Here is a 26,267-nt window from a genome sequence, read left to right on the forward strand (position 1 = left end):
TATTTCTTCTCCTGTGTCTTGTATGGCTGCGTCAGTTTTTGGTCTGCTTTTTTCTTTTCAATTTTGCTGTTTTTGATTTTGTGCGTGAGGTTTTTGGCATTTAACTTTGTTCCTGCGGAAATAGAAGCCATCGCTGCATAAGCCTGAACAGTTGTTGAACTTGGTAACGAGTTACAGTCCAATTTTTATCGTTGGTGTTGGTAGTGATTGTCAATAACAGTCTGCTGGTAACAGGAGACTGCCTGTACTGTATTTATCACCATAGTTCACCTTTTGCTTTGTCACTGAAAATATGACTTTGCTTTGAGCGTCATCAGTTAGTTATGATGAAGAGTGTGGTGTTGTTCTGTTTTAGGAATAACTTTACTTAATTTTTTTTTTTTTTTTTTGGTTTTATATTTTGAACCATTTTTGATAACTTAGCAATCGCAGAAGATAAGAGGAAGGTATGTCATGTAAATCTGCAAAACATTGCCTCAAGGATGTTACTTTACTATTTTGAAAAGCATACCTTTCAAGAATTCAAGAAGACAGTAGTGGTGATTGCAGGAAAAAAAAGAGGACCAGACTAAGATTTGGGTATATCAACTTTTTTGCCCTGTTTTTATATGGGACTGGACTATGGGTTATATATAAGTAACTGAACAATTGACCCTTCCTGTGATGCTGTCATTGTTACTTAGTGCGTTTCGTTTCCTGCTGTTTTGTATTGGTGCTTTGCATATCCTTGTGTTTCCCCATGCCTATCAAATAGCTAAGCTTAGGGTACCCACCTTGCATATTCTTCTCTACTGCTGTTTCCTTATGTTTGTTTAGCTGCACTCTGCATAGATTGTCAGTTATGTTTCATTTCATACTGTAGAAATGGTACCAACTCCTGTCATCTTCCAGGAGAATCATTTTTTTTGTTTCTGGAAGTAGGTTATCATCGTCACGACATTTCTTTTAAGGGTTGTTGATACTGTATGTCAGATGTTTAATGTGTCACATGCAGGATTCTTCGTCTGAAATGCGATGGTGAAAGTCTGGGAGATGAACATGAATTACTTTTGCTTTCTAGTCAGACAGGGCATCCATGCCTTCTCTTTGTGCTTGTATGTTGCCGCCCTCTAGCTTTTGTACTTTTTTTTTTTGCCCCATAGTAATCCCCTTGTGTCTCTTGTCCATTCTCTATCAGGTGTGTTTGCCTTGTTCCACCATATTCTGCTGCTGCTTCAAGTCAGCCACTGAGGCTTACAATTTATGGTGTGTTACCCTAACAGTGTACAAGTATGTGAACTTGTCAAAATTGTGGTGAAAGTATTGCCGGAGGACTTTGGAGAAAGTGGCCAGAATGGCAGTGAATCCTAATGGAAGCCATTGTAGAATTGGTATTAGTGTGACATAGGCAATATGAATTTGTAAATCATAGCAAAATAGTGTCCTTGAAGAACAGTGTAGAGAATGACTTTGTTCTCTAGCGAACACCTTTGAATGAAGCAAAGGTCTGGTGATATGAAAAGGGTGAATGAAACGACTTTGATCACTGGCAGAGACTTTAAAATGAAGAAAAGTTCAGGCTGTGCGGGTTGGTAGTTCCTGGCACTTCCCTGTAGGTGCCTTTCAGAATCCCAGTCTGTTCATCTACGAGATTTATTGGCATATTCCGTTGAGGGACTCCCAACATATTCGTGGGCCCATTTTGGGTGTCTCTCTAAAAGACAAGTCCAATTTCGACTACTTTCCATATATAAGCTGTCCAAAATGTTTTTCTTTACCGTAGACCCTTTTCAATGTGTCAAAAAGCAGTTCCATTTGCCTGGCCCAGTAAGCATCTAGAATTGTGATTAAAATTTGTTTTGGTTAGCTTTTTAAAATCTCTGTGATAAAATGCAATATGAAATTCTTATCAATCTCTACAATGATGCCAGTCTGCGGGTGATAAGCTCTCTATGCTCAGACTTGTGTCATCCTGCGTAGGGGGAGACACTCGCTATTAGTCCCCGTATAAGTACTGTTACGCAGAATGAAGGTATAATTTGTTCTGAGGTTTTGGATGCTATGTAATGCCCGTATACAGTTGGGACTTATGCTTTTGCCTCTTGGTTATATATCAATGGCTTCATTTATCATTAACATAGCATATGTGTGGCATTTAAAATATATGCTTTTTCCTGTGAAATTGTCAAAAATTCACTTTAAATCATTTTGAAACTTGGTCTTGGTCGTCTTGAAAGCTTTTCAGTTTAAGAAGTTTGAATACTTACAAAACTGAACCGTGTTTTGACCAGAAATGCAGTACTACTCAAAATTACAGTACATACACAGTTCTTTTATAGTTTCTATCAGATTTTTTTTTCCAATTTGATGAGGTATGACCAATGTCACTTTGTTGTAAGGTGAATATTTGGAATTTCAGTTGTGTAAAATATATTTTCATACAATCAACTTACCTGTCAGATATATACATAGCTAAGACTCGTCGTCCCCGACAGAAATTCAAATTTCGCGCCACTCGTACAGGTAGGTCAGGTGATCTACCGGCCTGCCCCTGGGTGGCAGGACTAGGAACCATCCCCGTTTTCTATCATATTTTCTCTGTCGCCGGTGGTATCAACATTGTTGTTATTACCTCCTGACTTGGATTCCTTTTTTCAACATTTTGATCAAACGTTTTTCGGCTTTTTGGTGACGTATTTGGATCGTGTTTTGGCATTCGCTACTGTGACTGTTTTTGGAATAACTCTTTTGGAATTTTCTCAGTATGTCTGATTCTAATGTGAGTGTGAGAATGTGTGTGAATGTAGGCTGCAGGGTGAGGATACCGAAAGCTTCGGTTGATCCTCACACTGTATGCCGTAAATGTAGGGAGTTCAGTGTTCTGCTTTTAACACTTGTAAGGAATGCGAGGGTTTGAATGCAGAAGAATGGAAGACTTTGACTTCTTATTTGAAGAAGTTAGAGAGGGATAGAATTAGACGATTGAAAGGTGTGAGTTCAAGGCCTATTGAGCCTTTCACTGATAATTCTAATCCTACTGATGTAGATTCTCCCTATGTATCTCATTCTCAGAGTGCTTTTTCGGATTCGGCATCGGAATCGCCAATCTGAAAGCTACAATTAGAGACATGAAGTCCAAGATGGCTGACTTCAAAGGTAAGGCTAGTGAAAGTGAGCATTACAGTGAAGTGAGTTCTCCCAGTGTTGTGGAGGGGGCGTTTGATCGTCCCTGCGACGCTCCCAGGCCTAGACCTCTTCCAAGCTCACAAGCCCAGAGGAGAAGGAAAGTCGAAAGCCTTAAGGAGGTTGTGGGGAATCCCCAACGGTCAGACGTCCCTTCAGCTAGCTCTGCTTCGTGGCAGGCGGCTCAAGGCGCTATAGAAAAAAGCGTCCTTCGCGAGTGTTTCTCGTCCTCTACCCTCTCCCTCACCTAAACGAGGGTGGAAGGAGTCGAAATTATCGAGACCGCTGAAGCGTCATATGAAGCAGACATTGATTCAAGCCCAGAGCGCTTCTCGGATGACGCCCCGTCTGCTATTAAGAAGGCGAAGGTGGCGTCAGCGTCACCTGACGCTTATGAGGAAGTACCACATCATGCTTCTTCCCCGAGTGATGACGAGAGGCGTCATGCACTAGACGTAGGAGAAGCCTCAAGAAAGATAATTATATGGCGGTTCAAGGAACAACTGTCATCTCTTGTGGGAGTTTTTAGCGCCCCGTCGGAAGGACGTGACGCTTCCAATTAAGAAGTCTCTCCTCTCGCAACTGCTCGAAGAAAGCTGACGAGAGTGTAGTAAGACAGAATACTCGAAAGACGTCTTCTAGAAGTGAAGCGTCATTTCAAGCGGATCTTAGACGTGACGCTCCGTCCAAGATTGTGACGCCGAGTAGGAAGCCCTTAGAGAGCGAAGCGTCTTCCAGACGCGAAGCGTCATCAAAACGTCAACAAGAGACGTCATACATGACGCTCGGAGAGCGGGAAGCGTCATACAAGACGTCTTCTAAAGCGCAAGAGAAGCCGCAGGTTGTGACGCCTCCAAGTCGATCAGAACGGGGAAAAGGAAAGACTTTCATTCCATTAGCCCCTCTCCTATCAGGAGTTGTCTCCTCCAGAGGAGAAAGCTCTGAAAGGAGAACGGAAAATCAGAATTATCACGAGTTGGAAGAAAACTCGGATGATGACGATCATGGAAGAGAGGGCTTGTCTAACTATAAAGTGTTGACTACCCTGCTTCTGGAGGAATACGGAGACGAGTTGACTCCGGCTGCTCCTTCTCCGCGCTCGCTCTTTTCGAGTGCGAAGGCGAAGAAGCCTTCGTCTTTTCTGAAGATGAAGCCCACCATCTCGATGAAGCGGGCTTTAAACGCCTTAGACTCCTGGATGAAGTCGAAGAAAAGACTTAGTCAGGACAGTATTTTGCATGCCTCCAGCAAGGTTAGCTGGGAAAAATGAGCAGATGGTACAAGACGGGGGAGGATATGGGTATCGCTCTCCCTTCTACAACAGAGGCAGACTTTTCGACGTTAGTTGACGCTTCAAGGCGTCCTAGTCTTATTCTGCTCGTATTACATGGAGTATTTTAGAACTGGATCATCTCCTCAAGGGACTTTTCCATGTATTGGAAGTCTTCAACTTCTTAGATTGGTCCCTTGGGGTGATGTCCAAGAAAGCTCTCGATTCACAGGGAATCGAACCTGAAGCCCTGTATGCATTTTGTCTTGCATCGACAAAGCGGTACAGGATGTATCTTTTTAAGTCTCTTCATTATTTGGAGCAGGTCTTTTGAAGAAAAGGACGGTGTATGGCGCCTTCTTAACAAAGGCAGTCTCACATCCGCAGAGGGCAGCTCTACTGGATGCACCTCTGTCTGACTATTTGTTCCCTTCTCAGTTAGTGAAGGACGTGGCTCACTCTTTAACTGAGAAGGCGACTCAAGATCTTCTGACGCAGTCAGCTAGAAAGAAGAAACCTCTTTTTGTTTCTGACAAGAAGAACCTAGCACTTCTATGCAGCCCTTTCGAGGTGGTCCGATCTCCAGACCTCCCGCAAGAAGGAAGGCTCCAGAGAAGAGAGGTAGCTCCGCCTTTCGTCCCTTTAAAAGGGAAAATGAAAACATTTCTCCTCCAAGCACCAGTAGGTGCCAGGCTCCTGCGACGCTAACCAGGCCTAGACCTCTTCCAAGCTCACAAGCCCAGAGGAGAAGGAAAGTCGAAAGCCTTAAGGAGGTTGTGGGGAATCCCCAACAGTCAGACGTCCCTTCAGCTAGCTCTGCTTCGTTGCAGACGGCTCAAGGGCACTATAGAAAAGCGTCCTTCGCGAGTGTTTTCTCGCTCCTCTCCCTCTCACCTAAACGAGGGTGGAGGGGAATTGAACTTGTCGAAACCGCTGAAGCGTCATAGGACGCCTGACAGGGATTTTAGTCCGGAGCGTTTTCTCAGATGACTCTCCGTCTTCTAGCAAGAAAGCGAAGGGGGCGTCAGCGTCACCTGAAGTGTACGCAGAAGTACCCTTTCCTTTTTCCCCACCGAGTGATGACGAAAGACGTCATGCACTGGACGTGGGAGAAGCGTCAAGAAAAATCATTATAGCAGTTCAAGAGAAAACTGTCATCTCGAAACGCAACGTCGGAAGGACGTGACGCTTCCAATTAAGAAGTCTCGCCTCTCTTACCTGTTCAACGACAAGCGTCATACAGACGGGAAACGGCTAAACGGCTTACAGAAGCGTTTTAGTGCGAGAGCGAGAAACAGGTGCTTACGAGAGTTTCGTAACGCCAGAGAGAGGTAAGACGTCTTTTAGACGCGAAGCGTCATTGGAAACGGAGCATAGCATGACGCTCCGTCCAATATTTTGACGCCAAGGAGGACGCCTTTGGAGAGCGGAGCGTCTTCCAAGCGAGAAGCGTCATCGAGATGTCACCAAAAGACGTCATCCATGACGCTTGGCAAACGGGAAGCGTCATGTAAGCATGAAGAGTCTTCTAAAATTCTAGAGAAGCCGAAGCTTATGACGCCTTCCAAGACTATGAGAGCGGGAAAGAGGAAGGATTATCATTCTCTTAAACCCCTCTCCTGTTAGGAGTTTGGTTCCGCAAGAAGAAGAAGGTTCGGAAAGGAGAGCGGAGACGCTTTTAGATCCCGAGTTAGAGGAAAACTCGGATGACAAATATAGTGGAAGAGAAGGTCTGTCTAACTAGAAGGTGTTGACTACCCTTCTTCTTGAGGAGTACGGGGACGAGTGACGCCCAAACACCACCCCACTTGCCTACATTCGCAAACAGGGAGGGACGCACTCCTCGTTCCTTTACGAGCCCACGAGAGACCTATTACTTTGGACGTATCACAGTAACATCTCCCTGATGACAAGGTTCGTACAGGGAGAAAGGAATGTGAGGGCGGACAGGCTCAGCAGGAGGAAACAGGTCCTTCATACAGAAGGGACTCTACACGAGGAAGTGTGTCTCGATCTCTGGTCTATGTGGGGAACTCCTCATGTGGAGTTCTTAGCAACATTCATTTCAAATAAGGCTCCCAGTGTTTTGCTCGGTCGTGGAAGATCCCAGAGCACTTATGGTAGATGCCTTCCGGCTAAAATGGGTATCGAGAGTTTACTTTATGCTTTTCCCCCATTCAAAATCCTGGGGTTAGTAATGAAAAAGTTGTGGCGTCAAAGGAGACGAGGATGACGTTAATAGCCCCCTTTTTGGCCGGCCCAGGAAGGGTTCACGGAGGTGGTAGTGATCGTATACTTTCCAAGATCCCTACCCGGAAGGACGGATCTTCTCATACAAACATCAAACCTCTCCGCTCTCGCTCTGACTGCCTTTCGACTATCGAAAGACTTGTCAGAGCGAGAGGCTTTTCTCGCGAAGTAGCAAGCGCGATCGCGAGAGAACGCAGAACCTCCACTACGAAAGTATACCAGTCGAAGTGGAAGGTATTTAGGAGGAGGTGTAGATCCAAGAAGTTGTCCTCCTCCACTACCTCTATAGCGGAAATTTGCGGATTTCCTGCTATTCCTGAGAGAAAAATCTCATCTAGCCGTATCCACAATAGAGGAATATAGAAGTATGCTCCCGGCTGTATTCAGGAACAGAGGATTAGATCGGGCAGATGAAGATCTCCACGATCTCATAAGGTCTTGTGAGACTTCAAAGTCTAAGGAACCAGTACCTCCGAACTGGAACCTAGACGTAGTTCTAAAGTATCGGTCATCGGAAAGATTCGAACCTCCTCATCGGGCATCGTTTAGAGACATTACCCGAAAATGCCTATTCCTATTATCTTTAGCTACGGCAAAAGAGAATTAGTGAATTGCATGCTCTGCAGGATGAAGTAGCATTCAAGGGAGACTCAGCGATGTGCTCGTTAAGACCCTGTTTTTAGCGAAAACGAGAATCCTACGAATCCCTGGCCTAAGTTATTCGAAGTCTAAGGCATGTCGAACTCGTAGGCAGAGAAACAGAGAGGTCTCTCTGCCCTGTGAGAGCTCTGAAGTTCTACCTTCAGAGAAAGCATCAAATGGGAGGCTCTAGACAAGGTCTTTGGGGCGCGGTAAAAGAACCCACAAGACTGATGTCCAAGAATGCGCTGGCATTCGTTGTAAGAAACGTCATTACAGACACTCATAAGGCCTGTCCTGACGAACAGTTACAACTGTTGAGAATAAAAGCTCATGAAGTTAGAGCTATAGCGACGTCTCTCTCGTTTCATAAGAATATGTCGTTAAAAACATAATGATACGACATTTTGGAGATGCACTCAGTATTTGCATCTCATTACTTGAAAGACGTGCGTGGGACATATGAGAAGTGTTTTTCTCTAGGTCCTTTCGTATCGGCGGATACGATTCTGGGTACGGGAGCCGACACCAATCCTTAAACGTTTATACTTTTCTTCTTTTTGGATATGGTCGAGTCTCTTCTAACAATAGAGGACTTAGGCTAGCACGGCGGCCGTCTATGTTGTTCAGTAAGAGAATTCTTGTCATATCCAATTAGTTGAGTATAATTTTTGAAAATTATGTATGTGTGCGTAGTGATTTTTGAGTTACGATTGTTGTGACGAGTTCGGGGATAACTCTTAACAATCTGTAGTTCTAACTTATGGTTAGGATCAGGTGGTCGGGATTGGTTGTGTGTGCTCCTTCATAAGGTGTATTGTCATATAAGTGGATCAGCACCCATTGACAAAGTCCTTTTAGGCTCTGCGAGTAAGTGGGTAAGACCCCATCGGCAGACCCACAAGAACTCTTGGCCATAGATCATATATCTCGCTAAAGTTTCTTGAGGTGATGCAGACTACTGGGCAAACACCCACGAAGTCTACCACCATATCAGGTAGGAACCAAGGTTTTATTTATACCTACAACATATGTTGTTTACCTGTCTATTCCATATAGAAGCTGTCTCTTACCCTCCACCGAAGGGTGCCAATCAGCTATGTATATATCTGACAGGTAAGTTGATTGTATGAAAATGATATTGTTATGTTACAATAAATGTTTCATACATACTTACCTGGCAGATATATACAATTAAAGGCCCACCCAGCCTCCCCGCAGGAGACAGGTGGAAAGAGAGAAAATATGATAGAAAACGGGGATGGTTCCTAGTCCTGCCACCCAGGGCAGCCGGTAGATCACCTGACCTACCTGTAGCGAGTGGCGCGAAATTTGAATTTCTGTCGGGGGACGACGGAGTCTTAGCTATGTATATATCTGCCAGGTAAGTATGTATGAAACTTTATTGTAACATAACAATATCATTTTTAGTGGCTTCTGGCATTTACTATTCAATTTTTTAAAAATTCGAGTTGGAAAATTGTTCTTATGGCTTCAAGCAGTTTCTGTTTAGTTTTCAAAATTCTTGGTGGAGAATTGCTTCAAATGACTCAGAGCAATTTCTGTTTTGCCGTCAAAATTTTGTGTAAAACAAGTTGTACAGTGGCTCCCCCGTATTCGCGGTGGATGCGTACCAGACCCCCCCATGAATAGTTAGAATCCGCGAATAGTTGGAACCTCTATAAAAATGCAGAAAACCTCCTGTTTTGTTAGTTAAAAGAAAAACCCACAAAAAATTTTTATACTTGGTTTTTTTTTAGTAGTATTATCACAAAAAGTGCATGTTTTGATGAAATTGATAAAAAAACAGGAATTTCTGGATATTTCTAATAGAAAAATACCGTAAATAGGCAAATTTTCCACGAATAATGTGGGGAAATGTTCCCGAGAGAAATCCGCGAATCTGGAGAATGCGAATATGGGGGGGTCCACTGTACATTGTCTAGCATGAAGTATTTTGTAAAAGTATCCATCACCGACATCCTGTGACACCTTTCCTTGGTTAGATGTCGTATAATGTTAGCCTATGAGTTGTATTTTCCCCATAATGTTTGTTTAATCAGTGGCATTCTGTCAAAGCATCTTATGACTGATTTCCTTTCCAGCTCTTAGCGTCAGAAGCATCAGTTGTTCCTGAGGCAAGTCTCCAGAACCGGATGACGCAGTTCTTCGGCAAGCTTGCTCGAGGCTTCGGCTGGGGCCCCCAGCCGACCAAAGTACGTGGTTTTCGTCACACGTTTTCCAACTTGGCTTCTATTCGTAAAGATTAACTTGAAAAGGGGGTGACTGAGAGGTTTGCTTGTCTAGTGACGAAGGTATATGTTATTCAGTATATTTGTTATGCGTACTGTGCATATCTATATTGTTTTTTACCAGCAAACCTTTACCCTATGTTTTTGTTCATGAAACTTACCTGTCAGTATATATATAGCTGTATTTTTCCGAATCCGACAGAAATTTAAACACTTACGACACACGCAGTGGAGTCAGGTGGTTAGTACCCACCCTTCCCGCCGCTGGGAGGCGGGTATCAGGAATCATTCCCATTTTTCTATTCATAATTTTCTGTCGCTGGTGCTGGAAACACCTGTTTGCAGCACCTCCGTCCAGATTTTGGAAACTTACTAGCTACTTGAGTATCCCTTTTGGTTTTTCTTTGGTATCTGAATTGGATCGGTGGCTTGGCACATGTTGACTTTGGTTTGATTTGAATTTGGTATTGATTTTTTCTTTGATCAAGATGTCAGGGTCTAGTTCTGCTAGCGCTAGATTTTGTTCCATGTCTGAATGTGAGGTAGGCTACTGAAAGCTTCAGTAGACCCACATTCTGTTTGTAAGTTTTGCAGGGGGAATGAATGTACGTTTGAAAGTCGTTGTAAGGAGTGTGAAAGACTAACAGAGTCGGAATGGAAGGCGTTATGAAAACCTATCTTAAGAAACTTGAGCGAGATAGGTTAAGGGGGTCTTCCTCCAGGAGTGTTTTCAGGTAGGCAAGATTTTAAATTATTCTCCTGCTAACCCTCCTTCTGTAGATTATGCTCCTACCCCTGTAGTGTTGCCTCCGGCCCCTGAGACAGTGTCGGTAGAAGGTAATACATTATCGCTAATTCTTGAGTCGATTCGTAAACTTAGAATCAAAAGTGTTAGCTCTGGAGAGCAAAAGTGAAGAGAAGTGCAGTGAAAGTGCCCCTTGTGTAGTGGAGGGTGCGTCAGATCGGCCTCATTCCGCCTCTAGACCTAGACCTCTGCTTGACTCCCAGATTACGGGGAGAGAGCATGTCGAAAGTCGAAGGAGGGTTACGAGGAACCCCCACCGATCTGGCGTGCCTTCGGCAGCTTCTGACGAACATACCCAGACTGCCAGGAGCGTGCGCGTGCACGTCTTCTCAAGGAGTGCTTTTCTTCTTCTGAAGCTTCCTCCCCGCGCAAGGGGTGGAGCTCTCATACCGCATCACGTCCGCTGAAAAGGACGGCTCGCGTGCGGGACGCTTCACGTCCAAGTTGTTCTCCGGAACTTTGCTCGTCGCGATAGTGCGTTTGCTGCTTTTCCTCCGCAGAAGAAAGCGTAAGGATTATTCGGAGGCGGAGTCTTCCCTAGATGTTTTCTTTCGAGCGCCGCAGTCGCTCTAAGGTGCGTGAAGCGGCGGTTCCTGGGAGTAGCAAGAAGGGCGTCCCCTCGCCACTCTCCTGCTCACAGGATCAGCCCCTCCCCAGAAAAGGAGGCTTCACCTACAAGCAAGATTCTCCAGTCTCTTCAGCAGCAACTTCGAGATGTTTTTCCTTCGAGAGAGACTGTTCCACGTCGCCGTAAGAAGGATGACAAATCTTCCTGTGAAGAGGTCGAGGCGTTCTCCCTCTCCCTCCTCCTCGCTCGTCTCTCTCTCCGTTTTGAGTCTCCCTCTAGAGTTCGTTCTGCTCCCAGCAACTTTCTAGAGGAGGCGAGAAAATTAGTTTCTCGCTCTCGTGAAGCGGTTGTTTCCGCTGCTACGAAACTTGTGGATAAGAAGCGAGTTTCTTTAGATGCCGAGCGCGCTTCTGTGAAAGTCAAAACGCGCTTTAGTGGACGCCGAACGTGACTCGGTGCAAAGTTTCGCGAGCGCCAGTGGACGCTCAGCGAGTTTTAGTGGACGCTCGGCGTGCACCAGTGGACGCTCGGCGCGCATCAGTGGACGCTCGGCGCGCACCAGTTGGACGCTCAGCGCGCACAAGTGGACGCCAGGTGTACACCTGCGGCGTTTGAGCGCGCTTCTGTCGGCGCCAGTAGATTGGCTTCGGACTCCAAACGCGCGCCTACGGACGTCAGTTTTTCACTTTCCGCCGCAAGCACAAGCGGGAGGCGGAACTCTTCCTGTTCGCCGTTCTTTCTCTTTTGAGAACGCTCGGGACTCTTCTTTACTTCCTCCGACTTCTCCAGTGTCTGAAGAGGAAGTTAGTGACGCTTTCGTCGAAGTGGACGAAGAACAGCAGTTGGCTCCAGTTTCGACGGACTACAAGGTTTTGACTCGTTTACTTCAGTCAGTCTTTGCAGACACTTTCAACCTGAAGCTCCACGTACTCCCCCTCTCTCAGTTTTCGTCTTCCAAAGCTGCTAAGATCTCGGGCTTTGTGAGAATGAAGAAGTCGCTTTCTATGAAGCAAGCTTTTAGAAAGGTCCATGATTGGATGGAAAAGAGGAAAGCTTCGGGCAAGACCTCTTTCGCTTTACCACCTTCAAGACTCGGTGGCAAAAGCTGGTATGTGGTATGAGACGGGAGAAAACGTCGGAGTCAGCTTCCAGCCTCAGCTCAAGGAGACTTTGGTAGCATTGTAGACGCCACCAGAAGATCTTTTTTGTCTTCCTCGAAGGTCTCGTGGACACATAGCGAGTTAGACTTTCACCTTAAAGGCCTCTTCAGGACACTAGAGGTCTTTAATTTCTTGACTGGTGCTGGGAGTATGGATGCCAGGTCCAGGAGTTCTGATTCCATCAGTCTGGGGGAGCTGTCCAGTGTATTGTCTTGCATGGACAAGGCCGTCAGGGATGGTTCTGAGAATTGGCTGCTCATTTCAGCACGGGACTGCTTAAGAAAAGAGCACTTTTTTGCAATTTTTACTGCAAAGTCGGTCTCACCAGCGCAAAAAGCGGATCTTTCTTTTCGCTCCTTTCTCAGAACATCTCTTCCCCCAGTCTATGGTAAAGGACATAGCTGCTAGTCTCCAGGAGAAAGCAACTCAAGACCTTCTGGCACAGTCCTTCTAGGAATGCTGCTTCTTCTTCGTCTTCTGGGTCCTCTGCTTTGAAGAAGTCGAAGCCCTTTCGATCCGCTTCTTCCTCGAAGCCAGCCCCTCGAGAAGGAGGCTCTTTCAGAGGCAAGACTCCCGCTCCTTCCAAGAGCAAGAAGTGAGAGGGAAGTCCTTCAGACACCGGTAGGAGCCAGGCTTCTACATTTCGCGAAAGCTTGGGAAGAGAGAGGTGCCGACGCTTGGTCTCTGGACATCGTCAAGAAGGGGTACAGAATTCCTTTCCTGATGTTACCCCCCGCTGTCTTCGACACCAAAGGATTTGTCTCCGTCGTATCAGGGAGAAAAGCAGAAGTGCTTCACGATCTACTAGATCAAATGATCGAGAAGCAGGCAGTGGAACAGGTCTTCGACCGGAGTTCTCCGGGGTTTTACAACCGTCTGTTTCCTAGTGCGAAGCAGTCAGGGGGGTGGCTGGCGCCTGTTCTGGATGTCAGCAGTCTAAATCGCTTCGTTACCAAGCAGAAGTTCAAGATGGAGACACCTCAATCCGTGCTTGCAGCTTTAAGACCGGGGGATTGGATGGTCTCGTTAGACCTTCAGGACGCATACTTTCACGTCCCCTCCATCCCCGATCAAGGAAATACCTGCGGTTTGTCCTGAAAGGGAAGATTTTCCAATTCAGGGCACTCTGCTTCGGTCTCAGCACGGCGCCGATGGTGTTCACCGTTCTTATGAAGAACGTTGCGAGGTGCCTCCATCTTGCGGAAATAAGGATCTCTCTCTACCTAGACGACTGGCTTATTCGAGCCTCATCGCAAGACAGGTGTCTGAAGGACCTTCACACGACTCTGTCGTTAGCGAAGTCCCTGGGACTTCTGGTGAATCTCGAGAAGTCGCATCTGACTCCTTCTCAATCCTTAGTCTATCTGGGGATTCAGATGGACTCAGTGGCTTTTCGGGCTTTTCCGTCCCAGGGGCGACAACTTCAATGCCTGGACAAGTGTCGGCCTTCTAGGGAAGGAAAAACATGCTCGGTGAGGGAATGGGATGAGTCTGCTGGGGACCATTTCCTCACTGGAGAAGTTTGTTTCTCTGGGAAGGTTGGCACCTCCGACCACTTCAGTTCTTCCTCTCAAGCAATTGGTCACGCAAACAGGATCTAGAAGAGGTCTGTTTTTGACGGAAGAAGTGAAAAAGCACCTCAAATGGTGGTTTGGATCCAAAGAAGCTTGCGGAAGGACTTTCGCTCAAGCTTCGGAACCCCGACCTAGTGTTGTTCTCGACGCGTCCTCCACGGGTGGGGAGCAACACTGGGAGGGAGAGAAGTGTCAGGCACCTGGAGAGGGGAACAGGTGTCCTGGCACATCAACCTAAAAGAACTCTCAGCGGTTACCTCGCTCTAAGGTTCTTCGAGGAGGAAGTCTCCAGCAAAGTGGTTCAGATAAACTCGGACAACACCACAGCCTTGGCATACCTCAGGAAACAGGGGGGAACTCACTCTCATTCTCTGTTCGTCATCGCGAGGAATATCCTGATTTGGGGCGAAGTCGCAAAACGTCACGATTCTGACAAGGTTTTGTGTCAGGCGTGGAAAATGTGCGAGCGGACCTTCTCAGTCGGCAAGGACAGCTTCTGCCGACGGAATGGACCCTTCATCAGGAAGTATGCCAGGCGCTATGGAAGCTGTGGGGACGTCCTCATGTGGACGTTTTTCGCAACTTCCCGAACGAAGAAACTTTCCGCTGTATTGCTCCCCAGTTCTGGACCCGGGAGCAGTGGCAGTAGACGCCCTACTGTGGAATTGGTCGGGACTAGACATTTATTTTCGCTTTTCCCCCATTCAAAATCCTCGGGGAAGTAATGAGGAAGTTCGCTGCATCAGAAGGAGCGAGAATGACCCTCATCGCCCCCTTCTGGCCAGCGGCCGACTGGTTCACGGAGGTGATGTCCTTCCTAGTAGACTTTCCGAGGACTCTGCCCCTAAGGAAAGATCTACTCAGACAGCCCCACTTCGAGAGGTACCACAAAAACCACTCCCCGCTCTGAGTCTGACTGCGTTCAGACTATCAAGAAGTTGGCCAGAGCGAGGGGGTTTTTCAAGACCTGTGGCAACGGCGATTGCCACCGCAAGGAGGCCCTCCTCAATCGCAGTTTACCAATCAAAGTGGGCTGTCTTTAGAAGTTGGTGCAGAAGGAAGGGCATTTCCTCCACCTCAACCTCTGTGAGCCAAATAGCAGATTTCCTTCTTCACCTTAGGAAAGAAGCGAAACTAGCCGTTCCCAGCGATTAAAGGCTACAGAAGCGTGCTTTCTGTGGTCTTCAGACATAGAGGACTCGACTTAGCGATGATAGAGACATTCATGATCTCATTAGATCATTTGAGACTGTGAAAGTTCTCCAACCACTAAAGTACCATCGTGGAACTTAGACGTGGTACTGAAGTTTCTCATGTCGAGTCAATTTGAACCGCTCCATTAGCCTCGCTTAGGAATCTTACTAAAGAAGACCATTTTCCTAACCGCTCTGGCGACGGCGAAGAGGGTTAGCGAAATTCAAGTCATAAGCAAGCATATTGGGTTCAAGGATCATAGTGCAGTTTGTTCCTTAAGTCCTACGTTCTTAGCAAAGAACGAGAACCCTTCCAACCCTTGGCCGAGAACGTTCGAGATCAAGGGGTTGTCGGAGCTAGTGGGACCTGAAGCTGAGAGAGTCCTGTGTCCTGTCAGGGCTCTCAAGTTTTATTTGCAGAGAACCAGAGCATGCAGAGGTTCTTCGGAGAACTTGTGGTGCTCTGTGAAAAAACCAGATCTTCCGATGTCGAAGAATGCACTGGCGTTCTTCTTAAGGAGTACGGTTAAGGAAGCCCATGAAAAGTGTAGTGAAAGTGACATGGAGCTTCTGAAAGTGAAAGCCCACGAGTTGAGGGCTATTGCTACTTCGGTGGCTTTTCACAAAAATATGGCAATCAAAGACATTTTGGGCGCCACTTATTGGCGAAGCAATTCGGTGTTCGCTTCACACTACCTGCGGGAGGTGAAAGCAACATACGAAAATTGTTACTCGCTCGGACCATACGTCGCTGCAGACACTGTTTTGGGGCAGGAGGTAGCGCTCATCCTATCCTTTAATGGTTTAGGGGAGTTTTTGTTTTAACTTGTGTTATGGTTGTGGGGTTGACCGCCTGCGGCGGATCTCCCTTCCATTAGCTTAGTCTATGTGGGATACTTTTGGTAGGCTACGCCAGGTGGTTTGGTTTTTACTTCGTTGCCCTCATTTTGTATGGTCAATGGTCTAGTCACGTCGTGGTCTCGCCCCTGTTGACAGATCATCTGGAGTGCACCAGCTATATAGGTCTCTACCTCGCTGGCAACTCTAGTAGCACAAGCAGACTTACGCGGCAAGTAACACGAAGTCAGCTATGCTAACAGGTAAGGAATCAAGATATCAATTATCTGCATATATATGTTTCCTAAAATCTTCTATTCTGTCTACTCCCACCACCAAAGGTGGGATTCAGCTATATATATATCTGACAGGTAAGTTTCATGAACAAAATGATATTTGTAATGATACAATTAAGTTTGTTCATACTTACCTGGCAGATATATATAATCAAGTACCCACCCACTCCCCTCAGGAGACAGTGGAAATAAAAAATTATGAATAGAAAATGGGAATGAGTTTTCCTGATACCCGCCTCCCAGCGGCGGGAATGGGTACTAACCACCTGACTCCCACTGCGTGTGTCGTAAGTGTTTAAATTTCTGTCGGATTCGGAAAAATAACAGCTATATATATATCTGCCAGGTAAGTATGAACAAAACTTAATTGTATCATTACAATATCATATTATTACTTACCTAAAGTGGATGATATAATACACATTTAATAAGTGGGAGTTATCAGCAGAATTGAAGATGTATGATCATGAAGAGTTTTTGTGTGTGATTACCAAGAATTCTGGCAGGTTTGACCCAAGAAATTAAATGTAGAAAAATGAATGGGTTTCTGGCCATCAGTTTGGGAAAGGAGCCATGATAAAACTGGTAAAATAATCAGGTCTAAGCATTTTTACAAGTTTTTTTTGTGCTTGAACTAATAAAATAGGCTGTCCTAAGTGTTTTTAAAGTAGTTTTAAGCGTTTGTGGATTTTAGCTATACAAGCTGGTCCACTGTTTGGTTTTGTATTGTTAAAGAGCAAATGTTTTTGATCAGAACTGTTTTGGGATGAATCTTACCTAGTGTCAAAGATAGCCTATAGTATCTCTGCACTGACAGAATAGGAGATACAAGCTATTTCATAACGGGTGGTAAGCTTGTATCCAAATAATAAATTAGGTAATGAAAATTTATATACTGTATTTTGTTATTCATCGAACATTTTGTAAACTTAGTCTGACTTACTCTGGATATTAAATTTAGACTTTGTGATCTGTATACTAAAATCTAACATGGGTAAACTTGAATACTATCAAGAATCTTACATTCTGCAGTTCCTAATTACAGTTATTGTTGCAGGTAAACAATGTCAACTGGAGCGATTATGCAAACAGGGCCTTCACATTCCTGGAAGGCCCTTTCATAATCGTTCCCCTGGCCGAGGACAGCGTGGGTGAGGAGTTTGCCTACGAACTCCTGATTCACAAAGAAATCAACAATGCAAGGAATGCATACAGGTGAGGTTGTTGACATGACTCTTAAGTAATTGGAATCTTGATGAGTGAAGTGAGACTAGGTGCAAGGTGTGTTTAGTTGCGAGAACTTTGGTGAATTTTGCCTTTTGATACTTAGAAGTATAAAAGTAAAGTTTCCAAGTACTACAGGTGTTCAATTCAGTGATACTTTTTTGTTAGGTGGTTCTATAAATAACGTACAAGTAGGCTGAAAGATTTTTATACCATATGCTATGGTTTAAGGTGCTTATTTTGTTCTATGGGTAGTACTAAGGTCTTTGCTTCTTTCATTGTAATGTGTAATGATTTTGGCTAGGAACATTACATCTATATTCAGTACATGGATAGAAGTTTCATTAAGTACATGAGATCATTATCGTATCAGCATTTGGTCCCGCAGAAATACAAACCGTTACCTTTCATTTAGGAGCATCCTTCAACGTGAGCAAAAGACGGTAATTAAACTTGGCAATGAGGTAATTATTGGATTTTTAAGCAGGGTGAGTTGGGGGAATGCCCTCGCTCACCTCCAACAAGTGCTGAAGAATGCTCATGTGAAAGGTCACTTTAGTACGCAAGAAGATGGACCTAACATTTTCACTTTTCACTCTTTTCTGACAGTTTGTTGCGGACGTGCAAAGAGGAGGAGGCCAGAGCTGCATACGAAGCCTACAGCAAAATTCTAATTCCCCTGGTGGACTCTTGTGGCAAAGAGGTTCTCTGTCATAATGTTCTCCAGAAGGTGTTGGATTTCCTACGGGAACATCCGACGTGGCATGTTGCTCACATTGTTGCACAGTTTGGATTCGTGGAAGCTTTGAAAAATGAAGTGGTTCTAGCGTAAGTGTTGACCCAGCCATTATTCATGTTGAGACATTGTAAGGGAGCATGTTCTCATTGTTGAATCTTAGGCTAAACTAGTGTAGGGGTGCATGTTCCCACTGTTGAATCTTAGGCTAAACTAGTGTAAGGGTGCATGTTCCTACTATTGAATCTTTGGAAAACCTGGAACTGCTTGGTAAACAGACACTTTTGGGATAAGTTACTGGAAGTCCCAAGTTATGCAAGGTTATTGTGATTGAAATATACGTACACAGTTTTGCTGTCATAGAAATCACTTTGTCATGATGATGTGTCTAAAGTCAGTTTTGACTAAGTTTCACATTGGATTTGTGTTTCTAAGAATTTACAAACCTTATGTATACTATTCAGCATCTGAGGGCATACACTGAATGTTGAGTAGAATAAAAATACTTTGATTGTTCGTAAGCAGAAAGATCATGTGCATATCCAGCTAAGCCTTGTAGGGCAGCTGTTAAAATCTCAGCGTAACAAAAAACATGTCTTTGAAAACTAAAGAAATTTTCCCTTTTATGCTGAATTGACTGTGAATGGTCAGTTAATTAAGTATAGCTAAAATTGACAGCTCACAAAATGGAAAGTTCTAAGTCTACTACGTTAAACTTCATGTGTCCAGGCAATAAATTCAGTGTTTTGTGGTGTAAGAAAACAGTTAGACATTTGTTCAATAAAACAACTGTATGCTTGCTAATGAAGTCAGATGTATGTGATTGTTCGTGGGAAGTGGAAGACTGACTAAAGGAATCATGTGAAACCATTAGGCAATCTGTCAAAATGAGAAAGTTTTAAATAATCAAGGTGAAGAAGATATATCAAATAGCTATCTTTTTTTAGTAGGAAAAACAGCAATACTAGCAATAATATTATAATAATGTTAATAAAGAGCAGCAAGCAATGGCATTCACCTTGTTTTTATAAAACTGCCTCGTCACGGACACGACTCACTTTTTCTTCGTTATTGACAGGGAGCTCAACAGCCCTGAGGAAGGAGAAGGTTTGTACCCCCTGCATGTCGCCACAGAAAACGAAAATGATAAGACCATTAGTGCCATCATAGCAGCTGGTGCCCAGGTGGACATGGTCGACAAAGAAGGAAATACGGCAGTTCATATTGCAGCTTCTAAGTCAGTTGCTGTCATTCAGGTGAGCGTGTATTTTATGTTCTGAAGTGAGATGAGGTTCCTAGCAACTTATTCTATGAATATAACGTCATGCAGAAGAGGAGTCCTTCCTTAAAATTTGAAATATGAGGAGGTTAACCACATTGTTTCACTGACTTAAAAGATGATTATTTCTTGGGGCATTGGTAATAGTTCCATAGTGCTAATTAATTTGATTATTATTATATAGAAGATGAAGAACCCTATTCATAATGAAAAAGCCCACCACAGGGGTCATTGACTTGAAATTCAAGCTTCCAAAGAATATGGTATTCGTTTGAAAGAAGTAAAAGAAGTGATGGGTGATACAGAAAAAGGTCAGTTATTAGATTAAGAAGTCAAATAAAAGCTTTAGAGAATGTTGAAATATTTGATCTCTTGCAGGCCTTGAAAGTCAAGCACAATCCAGTGCTGAACAAGAAGAACGCAGCGAACAAAACTCCGTTGATGGTAGCCGCACAACACAGCAAGATGGAGAACATAAAGCAGCTGATACAGCTAGGTGCCAACCTCAACCATGAAGAGGAGTTACCGGATCCTTCAAACTCACTCTATTGGGAGAAGATCGAGAAACTAGTCTTAGCCAAGGAAATTAGCTCTAAGGTAAGGGACATCTTTGGCGCACGTTGACAATTAAATACCTCTCGTTGAATGAGGTACGCAACTTTTGAATGCCAGTAATCTTGTCTGTTTTTCTTTGCCTCATCTTCATCCTTATTATCTCTTCTATAGCGGACACAAAATAAATTGTAAAGTACTTAATAAGGGGTTAAAGATCAGCTACTCACCAGTGCCTCTTGGAGAAACAGGAAGGCTAGAGACTTACCACAAGGTATTCAGCCACATAAACCATGTTTATCAGCATATGAAAATACAGCAATGAACAGATATCAATTAATGCTTCATGTTTTTCCATTTTTTGAGATTGAGTTGTAATAAACTGGCTTTTGAAATCTGCCGTAAATTCCAGGATTTGCACAAAGGTGGGAGCCTGCTTCACTGGGTAAAGAGTCGTGAACTTATGGACCTCTGCCTTGATGCTGGTTGCAACCCAGACTTGAGAAATGATAAGCAACAGACTCCACTTCATGTTATGGTACTTGGTTATGTGTTTGTATAGAATTCCCTTATGTCGTCGCCCTCTCATATTATGTAATTTTTGTTTCTGGTTAATGAAAATCGACTTCAGAACAGTTGTAGTTAGAAATTGCAAAAAGGAAACCTGTAATTATAGTTAATTTTCATACATTCAACTTACCTGTCAGATATATACATAGCTATCGACTCCGTCGTCCCCGACAGAAATTCGAATTTCGCGGCACACGCTACAGGTAGGTCAGGTGATCTACCTGCCTGCCGCTGGTGGCAGGACTAGGAACTATTCCCGTTTTCTAATCAGATTCTCTCTGTCGCTGGGAAGGTAAACATATGTTTGCTTTCCCTCCTGATTTGATTTTCGTGTTTCATCGCCATCGATCTTCTGGGCCGACTTTTACAGGGAAGTACTGGATCGGTGGTTTGGCATACGCTTTTAATAACTTTTTAATAACTTTTAATGAATTAACTTCGAAGTTTTTGAAGAATAGAGGATGTGTAACTACCGAAGTTTTCGGTAGACAATTACATGGTTTGCAAGAAAGGGAAATATAAATATTTATTCATTGATAAAGTGTAATAAATGTTAGAATTTGATTGAGGAAAATAAGGTAACTTCCTATTTGAGGAAGTCAGAAAAACATAGAACTAGATATGTTTTTTTTTTTTAGAAGCTTTAATAGCTCTCGTTATGACGAGCAGTTAGAATATTAACAGTACTAGTAGTGTAGTTACCTCATCACCTTCTTACTTCACAGAAACTACAAATTCATTTGCAATTTGAAGATAAAGGAATGTAGCTCAAGATACGAGCTATTATAAGGTAAGAAGTGATTATAGTGTTCCCCATTGCAATAGAGGGTGCGTCTGGATCGGCTCTTGTCTCGCTCCCAGGCCTAGACCTCTTCCAAGCTCACAGGCCCAGAGGAGAAGGATGTCGAAAGCCTTACGGAGGTTACAGAGAATCCCCACCGATCAGCGTCCCCTCGGCAGGTTCTGTAGGACTCCAGACTGCCAGGGATAGCCATTGGAAAGGCATCCCTAATTCAATGTGTTCCCCTTATTATTATCGTCTTGACGAATAAGGAGAAGAAACATTCAACGGCGTAGATTAAAACTGAGATGCAAGTATCTCTTCTGGCTATCGGAAACCTCAGAAGAGACGAGAAAGAAGACATCATTCGATACAGTTGCGGTAGAGGCATGCCTATCGGGTTTCGTCCCCCCGTACATGGGGGGGGGGGGGGGGGGGGGGGGGGGGCTTGGGATTCGGGGGGGGGGGGTGGGGGGGGCTCTCCCTGGGGGTTTTGAAATAGTTGTATTTCAATAAATTCCTCATCGTACATGTATATGAATATATTCTATTCTGAGAAGAACGAATTAGATATTAAAGAATATTTGTTGATCAGAATGAATTATATGGATCTCGTTTAGTGATTACACATATATATATAACTTTTAAGCTTCTAGCTCCTTGGCATGAAGCTCTGGTAACGAGGCTCAATCGCCTAAAGCGTCTGAAACAAAAAGGCGCAAAGCGCCGAAACGAGGCGCAAAGAAAGCACCTGAAGGGCTGGAATATAGGGCGCAAAGCGCCTGAAGCACTATGAACCAGGATCTTCATCGGAAATGGAAGTCCTTCTCATTCAGAAGAAAGGGAGGGCTATGTCGAAAATGGAAGTATTGTCGAATTCTAGCAAGAACAAATGTACAAGAGATCGGAACCTTCCGCACACACGAACCTTCCCGCACAGCGGAACCTTCCAGAAGGCGGAAGATTCCAATTCAAAATAACCTCCCAGACGTACAGAACTTTCCAGGGGCGAGGATCGCCTTTCAGATGCTCGGCAACTTTCCAACAAGAAAACTTTCCAAGCTCGATACGTCTGCTAGGATCCAGGAGTATTCTGATCACGATACTCCTCCTAGGCGCCAGGAGTTATTCGGGAACGCGATACTCCTGCCAGGCACCAGAGTATTCCGACGAGCACTATACTCCTCCCAGGCGCCAGGGAGTATTCGGAACGTGATTACTCCTACCAGTCGCCAGGAGTATCCGATCACGATACTCCTCCTAGGAAAGCGATACTTCTGCCAGGCGCCAGGGAGTATTCCGAGCACGATACTCCTCCCAGGCGCCAGGAGTATTCGGAGCGCGACTACTGCCAGGAGTATTCCGAGGACGAGGAGTATTCAGATCGCGATACTCCTCCCCAGGCGCCGGGAGTATTCTAGGCAAGATACTCCTGCTTAGCGACAGGCACTTTCTCCTACAAGAAGAGCCTGACACCGCCAAGATGTCCTCCAGGCGAAAGGTGAAAGACATTCGAGGGCTTCTCCTGATAGGGACGGGGAGGGGTTGTCGCACAGGCGGGCCCGTCGCCCTTGTCAGGATTGTCTTAATGCAATCAGGTAAGAGCAACTTCGGCTTTTTCCAGGCAGGGACTCAAGATGTAGCCACAGGCTGCCGTAGCCCTTGTCAGGTTAGAGTCGTACTGCTAAAAGCCCTCACCTTTCGAAAGAAGGCGCTCTCCTCCGGTTGCTCAATCTTCCCCTTCCCCAACTTGAGGAATGGAAGGATATTAGTTCATATTAGTAAGAGGATATTAAAATCATCCTCCTTCTAAAAAAAGAAAATAATGCAACAACCATTACAGAAAGAGGGGCAATCGTTTGGAAGTTGAACAAGATTCGTACGAGCTCTCATTCATTGATTAGGAGCTCTTCCCGAGATAAGAAAGGGCGTAAAAATACGACTTATCTCCAAGATAATAAAAGCTGGAGAGATTCTCTCGGATCCGTCGGTTGTCATTTGCGATCTCTTTCGACTAATACTCATTCTGGGATTATTGACTAAAAGAACGAAGAGAGTAAGATTCATTCTTTCTCTGCATGTCGGAAAGGAAGAATGTCGTAGAAGGCTTGCTGTATAACGACTACTGATGACAAGTCATATACGCAAACCATAGTGCCTTTCTGGTGGTCGCTACGGATTTATCTATATCCATACAGATTTTCCTAGTAAGGACTTTCGCTTAAAAGGTTTGTTACGACAATACCTACTCAGCTTCGGTATTTACAAAGGTTGTTTGGCTTAAATTTGCATTATTGAGAGCTTTCTTAGACTCGAGAATAATTTTATTATATCCATCATTGAAGGAGTAACTGGCAACTCAGAATGAATGCAGCCAGGCAAGTGAACGAGACGGCTGTAATTGTGAGCCAATCCAGTACATCCAGTTCTCGGGGGTCGTGAACCGTTGATTACATCTCTCTCTCCTAAGGGATCGATGCTTCACCGTATATTCCCCCTACAATCAGGGACTTAACCACGAATTGAGGGGATTTTTAGGCAAACATGAATAACATCGTATTCGTTTTGCTAAGGATCTCTCTCTGCCTCGGCGAGGAAAGAATGTAGTAGAAAAAATTCACCTTAAGATACGGTACGGTTAAGCCTTATGCACACACCGTGGTTAATTACAGAGTTCCCTACTATCCTTACAAGAGTTTCCTAGATGAATGCTGTTTACCACAATGTGACGGTATTATAAAATGATTTTAATTCGGCAGAGCAACGATTTAACCTATTTGGAAACAGACACGGGAAACGTAACGATCCTTACCAGGTTCGATGCGGGATTGTGCACGTCCGTTGAGACTTTTTTGTCTGACGATAATAACTGTTAACGTATGTTTAACATTTATTGGAAAGAGGTGTCAGACCTGCGAAAGTATTCACAGATCTCTTCGTTGCAAGGCGAAGATGACGAGCTTCTTATAGATTGCTCGTTTCCTCGAAACAAGAGAGGTAGCAAGATACGCCATCTTTAATTTAAATAGGGGAATAAACTTAGTCTTTTTTTTCCCCTAGTTTATTTTTTATATATTCTTAACAGATATATAAAATAAAATGGCGTCAAAGGGAAGAAGATGAATGCATCATTGTCCGATACGTAATCAAAAACCCCGCGTCCTTTAAACATAGGAAGAAACTAGCGGCAGCTGGGACGGTCGTAAGCTTCGAACAAGGAGAACGGTAGTTAACTGCTTGTCCGATCGTGCGCGCCCGGCCCCGCGCCCGAGAGTGAAGAATCACTTTTGCTTTCGGCCGCGGGCTGTGAAGGACGTGTTCGTCATCGCTCTCTGCCCGCGTCATCGTCGTATGCTTTGTTTATATTGTTTTTCTACTAATGGTTGGTTTTTTGAACTTGAAAATGAACTGTAAGTACACTGTTTTCATTTTCATTACTTAATTAGAATCAACATGGAGCTATCGCCGTAAGACGCGATTTTTCCGCTCTTTTTCATGAATTTGAACCTTGAATTATGTCTCCGGTGCCGAGGGCGGGCGCACTCGCGCCGAGTCATGTATTTTGTGGCGAAAGTGTGGTAAATTGAAAGATGTAAGTACTCTTTTTCTTTTTTATTTATATTTTTTGCCCTTTGTGCGTTCCGTTGCCGAGAGCTTGATTGCGCTCGGGGGCAAGAGCCTCTTATTTTGGGTATGAATAGAATGCAAATGAAAGTGGATTCGCAAATGCAGTTTCTTTTCATTTTCATTTATTAATTGCATCAAATTTAATTTTGGATCAATTTCCGCTCTTACCCGGGAATTAATCCTTATGATTTATTGCTGTGAAAGTGAAAATAGCAAGTGCAGTATTGTTCATTTTCATTTATATTTATGATAGCATCATATTATTATGGATCAAGTTTCCGCTCTTACCGGGGAAATTGATTTTTCCCTCTTTAAGTTCTATGAAGTGAATCGCAAGTGCAGTATTCTGTTTCATTTTCATATTTACTTTTCACTGCTGTGCGGGGGTAGGGGAAGCGAAGGTCTGCCAGGAAGTCGTCGGAAAAGCTCTCCCGCGGACTCCCTTTGGTATCCGATTCTTCGTCTTCTTTCCTGCCCCCCGCTCAGCTTCCCTCGTATTTTGTTTTTGTTTGGGGTCTTCCTTCCGTTCGGGGTGGGCATGTCTCCCCCCCCGTGCGTGAGGGAACCCCTCTTACTAATCTGTCTGTGCTACCGCAGGTGCTACAGCCGTGGGAGACGACCTGGAACAGGTATGGACCACTGCGGCTGCAGGGCGTGCCTAGCATCCACGATCTGCTGCAGAGTCTAGCGAGGTCTGGGGCGGTGACCTTGGAGTGGTCTCCACTACCAACCTTCACGGCCGCTTATGCTGCTTCCCCCCGCTGGTCTACACTCCCCATGCTGTGTCGGTGACGCCGTCTGCCGCTTCTAGGGGCCGGTCGCCGCCGTACCGAGAGGGGTATGCCGCCGCCGCCTGTGTTTTCTTTCGTGTTGCCTGCCCCAGACTTCCGCTGTTCCAGCAGCTCGCCCCTGGACCGCCGCCAGTACCACGCTGGCTGCCGATGATTCTACGAGGCGATGGCTGGGCCTGCCGTACCTGTCGCTGATGTGGTTCCGCTACTGGCTTGGCTGTCCCTTCTGTGTTTACCGCTGCCGCTGTTCCTGCCGCTCCTGAGCTGGTTGCTGTTCCTGTCGCTCCTCGGTTTGGTCCCGCGCCTCTGTCCATGCTGGGTCCTGCCCATGGTGTGTCCCCCAGTCCCAGGTCCTTCCGGACAGGTGCAGTCGGGGCCGTGTTGCTTCGGCAATAGGCCCGACTCCGGCCTGGATGGAGGACCTGACGACTGTCCTGCGTGAGCTGACGAAGAGAGGAAGGTGTCATCTTTCGTCTTCGCTGTTGCTGCCTCTTCCCCTTCGACTTCTAAGGCCCATAAGCCGAAGAAGAAGAAGGCTGCCTCCCCCCCCTAAGAAGTCTCCTTCGGGAAACTTCTAAGGGCCCGTCCCACCTCGGTGGGACGGGGGGGGTCCCTTCTGCTGGTCCTCCTGCTCCTTCGGGAGCGGGGGCCCGTCTTCCCCTTCCGTAAGGAAGAGATAGACGGGGACCAGAGAGATCGGT

The 26,267-nt window shown here is 45.0% G+C and overlaps 1 protein-coding gene across 4 annotated transcripts in view; it reads left to right on the plus strand.

Annotated features, from left to right (window-relative positions):
* LOC135204774 (85/88 kDa calcium-independent phospholipase A2-like) overlaps positions 1-26,267 on the plus strand; it is a 65,745-nt gene that overhangs the window by 19,584 nt on the left and 19,894 nt on the right. For all 4 annotated transcript variants that reach the window (XM_064234945.1, XM_064234947.1, XM_064234948.1 and 1 more), the window contains 6 exons: positions 9,427-9,537; positions 17,064-17,221; positions 17,840-18,058; positions 19,045-19,222; positions 19,624-19,842; positions 20,210-20,335. In XM_064234945.1, coding sequence (XP_064091015.1) covers positions 9,427-9,537; positions 17,064-17,221; positions 17,840-18,058; positions 19,045-19,222; positions 19,624-19,842; positions 20,210-20,335 — 1,011 coding nt within the window. The remainder of the gene's footprint in view (positions 1-9,426; positions 9,538-17,063; positions 17,222-17,839; positions 18,059-19,044; positions 19,223-19,623; positions 19,843-20,209; positions 20,336-26,267) is intronic.

Source organism: Macrobrachium nipponense, chromosome 47 (assembly GCF_015104395.2).
Source record: "Macrobrachium nipponense isolate FS-2020 chromosome 47, ASM1510439v2, whole genome shotgun sequence".
Taxonomy (NCBI): Eukaryota; Metazoa; Arthropoda; class Malacostraca; order Decapoda; family Palaemonidae; genus Macrobrachium; species Macrobrachium nipponense.